General features: G+C 38.5%; 2 protein-coding genes across 2 annotated transcripts; both read left to right on the forward strand.

Moving 5' to 3' along the window:
* Positions 1-3007: 3007 nt before the first annotated feature.
* LOC112754765 (AP-1 complex subunit sigma-1) lies at positions 3008-6172 on the forward strand. The gene is made up of 7 exons (XM_025802522.3): positions 3008-3259; positions 4196-4282; positions 4496-4587; positions 4698-4806; positions 4943-4978; positions 5660-5746; positions 5843-6172. The coding sequence occupies exons 1-7, from the start codon at positions 3257-3259 to the stop codon at positions 5912-5914; spliced, it is 486 nt and encodes a 161-aa protein (XP_025658307.1). The 5' UTR covers positions 3008-3256; the 3' UTR covers positions 5915-6172.
* Positions 6173-7487: 1315 nt separating this feature from the next.
* LOC112758944 (uncharacterized) lies at positions 7488-9467 on the forward strand. The gene is made up of 4 exons (XM_025807735.3): positions 7488-7662; positions 8496-8688; positions 8802-8887; positions 9178-9467. Exons 1-4 carry the CDS (start codon positions 7607-7609, stop codon positions 9329-9331), a joined length of 489 nt encoding a protein of 162 aa, XP_025663520.2. The 5' UTR covers positions 7488-7606; the 3' UTR covers positions 9332-9467.
* Positions 9468-9782: the final 315 nt, after the last annotated feature.

The following is a 9782-nucleotide window of genomic DNA, read 5'->3' on the forward strand; positions in this document are numbered from 1 at the left end:
TTGTCGGGATCTAAAGGAGAAAGATCCAAGTCGGGGGCAAGGACCCCGACCTGCTCCTTAAACACCCTCCAAGCCTCCTCAGATCCCTCAGCAATGGAGTCCTCCAACTCGGTGTAGGCAGTCCGAGCATTCAGCAAATCTTTTCTAACCCCCACAAGGTCCTCGAACAAGCTCTGGTAACTCTCCTGGGCAGTCTTCCTCAGACCCACCTCCATGTTGCACTGGGCCTGCAGCTTGCTCTCCTTCTCCCGAAGGCTATCTCTCTCCTCCCTCAATTTGGTAACTTCTTTCTTCATCTCCCTCTCATGCTCCTGATACATGAGAAGCCTTCTCTCTAGCTCTTCAACCTTCGAGGTTGAACCCAAAGAACTAAGAGGGGTCTTCTCAAAGATATCTAAGAGCTTGGTACAGACCCCCGCCGCCCTGATACTCTCCTCAGCAAGAGAGGTAAGGTGGTTCCGGACAGAAACATCATCCATACCTATACGAGTATGGGGATAGATGTATTTCCGGATGAATGCAGGAGCATCAATTTTAACCTCACCCTCCAAGGAAGAGCCAGGCTCCAAAGCCTTGTGCTTCTTCCTCTCTGGCTCAGGAGAAGGTCGGGGAGAGGGGGGCGGCTGAGAAGCAGATGAAGAAGAAATCACAATGGGTTCTGAAGGAGTCCCCAAATTTCGGAGAGGAGGGGGAGGAGGAGAGATAACTGCCCTGGCACCACCAGTCCTGGCCCGGGACCTCGCTTTAGCTTCCTGTACCCTCTGGTAAGACTCACTCGAATTCCTCTTCGCCATCTCTGTAAAAGTAAGTAATAGCCGATAGATTAGACAAGTCGGAAAAACAAGTCAGACAAGTCAGAAATCTAATAAACAAATAAAAGCCACCTAGTTGTGCCTGGACAAAGGTCGGAGACCCCTGGAGAAACTTTTTAGTGTCCAAATATGGGGCCCTCCCCCACACTTCTCGGAGGAACCCCACAATGGCTACCTCCACTTCACCCAGGTCATCCAGGCCATATTTCTCACAAGGGGAGGCCTCCAGCCAATATAGAGGAAAGCGAGGAGAAGAGTTATCATCCAGGAAAAAGGGGTGGTGACCCTCTACAGCTTGCACTTTAAAAAAGTAATTTTTGAAGTCATGAAAAGATTCATCAAAAAGGGTGAAAACCCTCCGACCTTGGATAGCTCGAAAGGACACCCATTGTTGTTTATTATTTTGCCCACTAAAGGGCTTGGTCATATGGAAGAGATAGAAAAAAAATTCTCAAAGAAGTCAGAAATTCCAGGGCATGGCTGATGAACTGGTAAATTTTCAGAAAACCCCAGGAGTTGGGGTGAAGCTGAGTAGGAGCAACTTGGCAGTGGCGTAAAACATCAATTTCAAAGTCAGAAAATGGAAGAAAAACACCCAAACGGGTAATCATGCTCTCGTACATGAAGAAGAAATGAGGGGCCGCCTCAGTGGCCCTCCCAAAACACACCCGGTCCTCCGGACTCGGGGCCACTAACTCATATTTTGGCTCATCCTCCTCAGACGTACAAAGCCGGTGATGAGTGCGAAAGTGGGTGATAAATTCGGCATCAACCAAAGGTTCCTTTCCTAATACAGTGACGTCGACCCATTGAGCAAGAATGTCTACAGAGGCCATTATTTTTTCCTAAAAGGTGAGAAAAACCTACAAAGGAAAAAGAAAAAGAAAAATAAAAAACATGGTCTCTAAGGGGAATACGGAGTCAGAACCTACAAACCAACTTCTCTCTAAACATGCAAGCCAGAAACATTTTTTCGTAGAAAAAAGAAGAAAGGACTAACCTTTGTTTGGGTGTGAAGGAAAGGAAGATGAAAGCCTTCGAACAGAGGTTGCACCACGAGCAAGTAAAGTAGAAGAGAAAATTTTAAATCGCAGAAATGAAACAACGAAGGAGAGGAAAAGTATTTATAAACATACTAGGGGCATAATGGTAAAAGTGGAGCAGTCATTAATAAGAATGCACCGTTACCAAGGCCATCAATCCCTACGCAAATCCCTAATGGACGCGACCCTTGATTAGACGTAACTGTAAGAACCAAAAGGTCACGAAAAGTCACGTCGGTTACAGACCATCACGTCGGTCCTCCAAACAAGTCGGCTACGACCCCGAGTAGAATACTCGAACCCAAATCTTGAAGAGAAATTGGGCTCGAGTAGGGGCACTGTTCATACCCTGGCCCAACGCTAAGGCCCAGGATCCAAGTAAAAAGGTCCAACCCAAAAGAGTTGAGCCTTTCATTACACCAACCAGATACCACGAAGTCGGCTATCTTCACGACTTGCTATAAAGAAGTCGGTACGAGGACTAGCTGGCAGATAAACCCTCCCTCAAAAGGATAACTGCCCCTAGAATCTCTCTAACCACTTCCAGGAGCCATATCTCAACCTCCCTAAGATAAAGGGACGGTTATTCCCCTTGAAAGGCGGAACTACTTCAACGGTGGTTATGGGTTTATCCCTATAAATACACTGACACTTCTCAGGTATCTCAGAAGCCCAATACTCTCTAGACCTGTTTTGCTCCTCTTGTTGACTTTGGCATCGGAGTGTCTTTGCAGGTACCACCCCCCTCTCCTCTCATGAACAAGTCGGACGGAGCCAGTGGATCGTCCACCCACTTGCAGGCCTCCTCTTTCATACGTTTGGGCCAACCAACACCATCTAGCCCATTAATCTCCGGTTACCCATCGTAACAACGGTAATAATCAAAAGCTCTAATTCTCTCTCTTAATACTAGAAAAAGGAGTAAAAATTTCATGTGTGTATATATACATTTATATAAATATTAATTTTTTAAAAAAAATAAAGAATTAAAAAAGTTTTATTTAAAAATTAATAAAAAAATCTAAAAATAAACAAATTATATTAAATATATATACAAATTAGTCAATAAATTATATATTAAAAATAAATTAAACTAAATATATACTTATTCATAAATATATAATAATTATTTTTAATAGTTAATTTCGGCCTGCGAATAATATTTTTGAAAATTATGACTCCCACTCCCCATAAGTTCTCTTTGTAATACTACTCTCTAATATCGAGAAGTGGGCTGGGCCATACCATTGAAACAGTAATCCAAGTTCCAAGCTCTTTCTCTCGTCTCGGCTCGTCTCATCTATCGGCTGTGTTACGGTTTATTCCAACCAGTTTCTTCCCAAGTCTTATTACGATCTGCTGTGCAGCATTCAGAATTGAGATCTCTTTGACCACGATCCAATGGTGAGTGATGACTTTTCCTCTTTCTCTCTGAAACAACTCGAGCTTAAAGTTTTGTAGCTCAAGTCACCATAAACAGATCTCTGAATCATTGTTTCGTCCTGAACGCAAATTATGACTGAGATACTACTACTTAGGTTTGTGATTTGAATTGCTTGCTATGGTGCTGCAACCTGAACTCAAAATCTTTATTTATTTATTCACTTTTAAAGTTCTGGTAATTTTTTTCTTCATAGCCTGACCTGCGTATTATGGATCTGATTTGAACTTTTGTTTATATAGTTGGCATGTGATGTTAAAAATGTTTGATCAATTGTGGATTTAGTGTTGAATTCCTTTTAGAGTTAGCTTGATTGAGATGATAAATTTCATAATCTTGTATCAAGCAAATGGAGTCACCAGAAAACCCTTGATCTACTGGTTTTCCCTTGCCTTCGTCGTCTTTGTTCAAATTGGCATTTTCTTCCATAAAATAATTAACTTTGTTATTTCTGCGTGCATTTTTGTTTCAACTATACTGGAATAATTCATCATTTTGGATTTGATTGTACTAATACTCTCAAACTTGTCTTATTTTCTTTGCGATGGGTTATCAGATAATGATTTTTCGTTTATGTCCAGCTTACTCATTAATTAAGCCTTAGCAATTTCCGGTTCAGCAATGATTTTTCATGTTTAGGCAGTCAATTATGAAGGTTATTTTCACATTTTATTTTTTACTAGGATTACATGTGTACTGGTCATACTTGTATTTTATAGTAACCTGCTTTTGAAATTTGGAACCCTAATACTTGAATAGAAGCAGATTGCTATGTTCTTTTTTCCATCCGTCTTTCTATAATAAAGCTTTGTGCCGGTGTGCGGTCAGGGGGTGCGGTTTTATACCATGAAAATTCTTTATGCATTTCCAATTTGAGCATATTCCTCTCTTAAATGTAGATACACTTTGTGCTGCTCATTAGCCGTCAAGGGAAGGTCAGACTGACAAAATGGTATTCACCTTACACTCAGAAGGAAAGAAGTAAGGTAATAACCTATGGCTTGTTAAGTTCAGGATAGTTTGCTAACCTCCTGTGTTTCTTCTATATTTGTTACTTTGATGATTGATAGGTGTAGTTCATTCTTGCATGCATGATGTACTATTATCATTATTTCATCCTTGAAACATCTCTTTTTGCCCATTAGCTATTTCTTGATATATGAATTTTAGAATTTACATGTCATCTATTCTTGAAAAAGGTAATCCGTGAGCTCAGTGGAGTGATCCTTACCCGTGCACCCAAGCTATGTAATTTTGTAGAATGGAGAGGATATAAAGTTGTTTACAAAAGGTATTCAAACAAAACGATTCAACGCTTTGTGTTATATTGCTACTCCTTTCCAATGAACCCTTCTGTCTTGGCTTGATGTTTAGTTGAAAATGTTCCAAATTCTCCTGCAGGTATGCTAGTCTGTATTTTTGCATGTGTATTGATGAAGATGACAATGAATTAGAAGTTCTTGAAATAATTCATCATTACGTGGAGATTCTTGATCGGTATTTTGGCAGTGTGAGTTCTCATCAAAGCTTTAACTTTTGAATACTACTATCTAATTTCCTAGTGGAAGTATTCCCATTCTGTTTCGGAAGATATAGCGTTTTCTCATATCTTTCTAATTCAGTAATGCTTGCATCACCATATGCAGGTCTGTGAACTGGACTTGATATTCAACTTCCACAAGGTTTGTCCCCACAACTCCATGTCATGATTTATGTTAATAAACAAATAAATTGTAAGAATAATTAGTTATTTCCATTGATTCTTCAAGGTGGCCACCCTGAATTTAGGGGTGGTAACGGGGCGGGTAGGGGCGGGTTTTTGCTCTACTCGACCCCGCCCCGCCGTACAACAATCCGCATAGAACCCGTCCCGCTTCAACCCGCGGGTAGTAAAACGTTAAACCCTAACCCGCCCTTGCGGGTACTCGCCTCGTCCCTACCCGCCCCTATAATTATTAAAATCTAATAAATAAAATAAAATTTTAAAATTTATATAACTATCATCACATACATAACATAAATTAAAGAAAAAATTTAAATATGATACAATATTATTAATCATTTACTAATTATTTTACATATATTATATATATTATATATTAAAATTATATATATATTATATATATAGCGGGACGGGTATTACCTAAACCCGGCCCGCCCCCGCCCTCCCAAAAACCCGCCCCGCTAAAAACCTGCCCCGGTGCAGGACGGGGCGGGGTGGGTACCCGCGGGTTCGGGTGGTATTGCCATCCCTACCTGAACTAAGAGTAATTGAGCATCAATTGTTATTTATATTAACTGCTTTTTTTTTCTTGTGTGAAAGGTAATGTCACTTCTGATTCTTTGTTTTTTATATTTTAAAGGCCTATTATATACTCGATGAACTTCTAATTGCCGGCGAACTTCAAGAGTCAAGCAAGAAAACCGTTGCCCGATTGATAGCAGCACAGGTATGTGAAGGTCTTTAGTTTCTGCTTTAGAAAAATTTTGATCCGCAGTTTCTTTCTCAATTTTTAATGCAAATTTTGTATGATATTGGCTTCCAGGATTCATTGGTGGAGACTGCAAAGGAGGAAGCTAGTTCAATAAGCAACATAATTGCACAAGCCACCAAATGAGAGAGATCTAATGTTACACTTTCTTCATGCACGTATGTCTATCTCTATGTATCGATTATATTCGTGTTATTGGTGAATTTGTTTTACTTTCGAGCTTCTAGACCCGAGTTGCGGTCTTGTGGTGGCAATTTCAAGTTAGTGCAAGTGTGATCTGCCTATTATTGGGAGTTACCCCCTTTGTTTGAGGAATAGTAGACTTTTACTGTATATTGTTTTGAGATTGAAATTATATTGATTGTTCATAATTTGTTAGTGCTATCTTTCGTTCTTCCATGTCAAATTGAATTGTTTGAGGGAAAATGAAATTACTGCCAAGTGAAACAACAGAACAAGTGTAGTAGTTTTAAATTTAATCTTGAAAAATGTACGCGGCACTAATTCGAGTGTCGTTAATTTAATTATGGAAAACAGTTGTATGTGTTGTAAAATAAATAAGGAAGATAAAATAGATATAAAATAAAGAAGCGTAAATAGATAATTTTAATATTAGTATTCATCAATATAATTATCTTAATATAATGAAGATGATTTATATATATCTATTAATATAGTGTAGCAATTTATTTGTAAAAGAGAGAAAGAGAGGAACAGTATAAAGAAAGAGAGAAAGTGATTTTATTATTGTTGTGTATATTATTCCTCAGATTGCTTCTTTATTTATAGGCATGTGAAGTTTACATTTTCAACTTTATTAATTTTGGTTTGTCTTAAGAAGTTGAGTCCTTTAGTATTGAAAACAAAATCAGCCGCCCATATTAATGGGCATTCATTTTGATCTTATCACACCATTTCCCCTTATGCCCATTTAGAATTATGCCTCGTTAAAACTTTACTAAAAAAAATCCAATGGGAAAAAACTTCAGTGAAGGAAAAAGAGTATAATATTATTTGTGATAGAGATTGTCTCATTAAAAACCTTGTAAAAAAAAAAAACCTAATAGAAAAAAAATTGACCAAGGAAAAAAAAGTACATTATCATCTTTTTGTCGACATCATTTAATATCTCGAAATCGGCGCATCCCAATCTGATGTACCAATTTTTCAAAGGAGGATTTTGAAAGTGACATTGTAAATAAATCTACCAGATTATTGTTTGAGCAGATCTATTGGACATCAATTGTTCCTTGATTTTGAAGATCATGAGTGAAGAAGAATTTGGAAGAAATATGTTTTGTTCTATCACATTTGATATATCCGCCTTTAAGTTGAGCAATACATGCTGTATTATCTTCAAACAGGACAGTTGGAGCTATCTTATGATTAATTAGACCACATGATGACAGAATACATTGGATCAAACTCGAGGTAAGCATCAAAGTGGTCCCTGAAGTTACCCTCGAGGCTCAAAGTAATCCCTGAACTTAAAAATTTGTTGAGATCGTCCCTGAAGTTGATCTCCGGTACTCATAGTGGTCCTTCTGGTGAATTTCGTCCAGCTGGCGCAATCGAAAAGCTGACCTGGCGTCGTTGGTGACACGTTAGCAGCGCAACGGCTAGCTGATGTGGCGCAGTAAACATTTTGGACTCAATTTGGTCCCTACTTTTAGGTTAAAAATCCTAACCCCAATTGACTCTCTTCTCCTCTCTTCTCCATCGCACACGCTGTTCTCCTCTACTCTCCATCACACTTTTCACTCTTCATTTCTCCCTTCGATCGTTATCTTTCTCTGCGTCTATTGGATTCCGTAAACGATGATGTCCCCGAACAAATTCCCGACAGATCGAGGCTCTCCTCCTCAACCTCTAAGGTAAAATTGTATCTCAAGAGAAAAACCTAAAATTCTCCCCATTTCTCTAATATTTTGCTTTTGGATATGCACATTATTAAATGGTTATTTCTAATTTGTGGCAATATTTATTATTATTGGGTTTTATCCTGTGACAATGGAATAGGAGATTTCTGCTTTATGGTGTTTTTTAGTGCGCCAATGTTTTAGCATTTGATTGTAGTTGTTATCTTAATGTTTCAGTTGTTTTAAGAACTCGGTTGTAGCCACTGGTTCAAACTTTTTATGATGATCATTCCTACCTTACCATGCTGTCTAATATGTAATAGATTAGTTTGATTTGTGTTTGTAGTTGGCTCAATGCTAGTATGTTACTGTGACACATTGACACAGTTGACAAGATAATATTCGGAATCAGTGTGGATTGTGGACAAATTTGGTGTATCATTTACTGTAGGAAAGACATGACTATCTAGTTTTATGTGACTTATCAATTAATAATGATAATATAAGAAAGTCTTGGGTGGTCTGGTCTTGGGAGAACAAGATAGTGGATGCTAGATTAAGAAGATTATATTGGATGTTTGGTAGAAAAATATTTAAAAATGGGCGGTTCTAACTTGTAGACAAAATTAGTAAGAAGAGCTTGGATTTAGATGGTGTGTTTCAGTGTTTGTGGATATGGTTTCTGGTAAGATACAAAGATATTGTTTGATTTATGTAGTTGATGTGGTGCAGTAGGAAAAAGCTTTATTGTACTCAGGAATTTCTGAGTCTCGTGACATTCTACTATGCCATACTGATTAGTGACTGGGTTTGTTCTTAACGTGCTGATGATAATCTTCCGTTTGTAGACAAACACCATTGCAAATTATTCATGTTGCTGCAAATTTCATGAGGATATGGTCGATATACTTCATGTATCGCTACTTAACCCAAAGTGGAGCTTCGATTGTTCTTTTCTTGTTTGCCTGCATAGCTCCTGCAGCAATCCTCTTTTTGATTTTGCAAAAGCCTTGGAAGGGCAGGCCACTTTCTAATACACAGGTAAATTTAACTGTTTTCATCTTAGGGTAGAGTGCTATATACAAACCAATACATTCATATCCAAAGGTTTTAGTGATATGAACAGTCCTTGACTAGTACCATTTGTTTTTCAGGTTGTGCCATCCATAATAAATGGTGCTATAACAGCACTGTATTTTGTCTTGTGGGGAAAGGGACTGAGATCATGTGGACCAATTAGGTTGGTTTTAGTATGCTTGGAGAAAATTTTAGTTTGTAAGATTAGTGTGCCATATTATTAGTCTTTAACTATGTCTTTTTACTCATGCAGCATCTTGAATGAAATTCATTCGCATAGAACCCTGATAACTGATTTACAGTTTGTCATTGACCAATTGTTGTCAGCTGCCATCATTATATAGTTATTTCTTCATTATATTAGTATTGCGCATGTTGAGTGATGCTTGAAATCAGATTTTTAATTTTTTATTTATGAACTTAACATAGTTATTCTCTTTCTTACTAATTCAGAGCAATACTGTCTAAGTATTCTGGTGCTGTCCTTGGGGTACTATCTGCACTGTTATATGGGAGGAAAAGCAATTTGTGGAAAAAGGTGAAACTTTCAGATTGTAACATTCATAGATATATCATACAAATGTGGTCTCATGATGCTTCCAAATGATCGTGGGTTGTTGGAGTTCCCAGCTGCGTTGCTAGCGCTAGCCATAACGTGTGGTTTTCAAAGATGAAGAAGACACTGAAGACTCACCTCTGGTGCGACGGAGAGTAGAGGAGAACAGCGTGTGCCATGGAGAAGAAAGGAGAAGAGAGTCAATTGGGGGTTAGGGTTTTTAACCTAAAATTAGGGACCAAATTGAGTCCAAAATGTTTACTGTGCCACGTCAGCTAGCCGTTGCACTGCTAACGTGTCACCAACGACGCCAGGTCAGCTTTCCAGTTGTGCCAGCTGGACGAAATTCACCAGAAGGACCACTATAAGTACCAGAGATCAACTTCAGGGACAATTACGACTAATTTTTAACTTCAGAGACTATTTTGATGCTTACCTCTTTATCTTGAGCCAAAAACACTCGCGACTTGCATCACATATCGCTAGTATTTCAGCATGATTA

Source organism: Arachis hypogaea, chromosome 16, assembly GCF_003086295.3.
Source record: "Arachis hypogaea cultivar Tifrunner chromosome 16, arahy.Tifrunner.gnm2.J5K5, whole genome shotgun sequence".
NCBI classification, from domain to species: domain Eukaryota; kingdom Viridiplantae; phylum Streptophyta; class Magnoliopsida; order Fabales; family Fabaceae; genus Arachis; species Arachis hypogaea.

Bases quoted from the DNA above. Each gene is read 5' to 3' on its own strand.
- LOC112758944 (XM_025807735.3), top strand. From the start codon at position 7,607: ATGATGTCCCCGAACAAATTCCCGACAGATCGAGGCTCTCCTCCTCAA. The intron at 7,663-8,495 runs GTAAAATTGTAT...TTCCGTTTGTAG, and splicing joins TCTCCTCCTCAACCTCTAAG to ACAAACACCATTGCAAATTA. The intron at 8,689-8,801 runs GTAAATTTAACT...TTTGTTTTTCAG, and splicing joins GGCCACTTTCTAATACACAG to GTTGTGCCATCCATAATAAA.
- LOC112754765 (XM_025802522.3), top strand. The intron at 4,283-4,495 runs GTAATAACCTAT...TTCTTGAAAAAG, and splicing joins CTCAGAAGGAAAGAAGTAAG to GTAATCCGTGAGCTCAGTGG. The intron at 4,979-5,659 runs GTTTGTCCCCAC...TATATTTTAAAG, and splicing joins TGATATTCAACTTCCACAAG to GCCTATTATATACTCGATGA.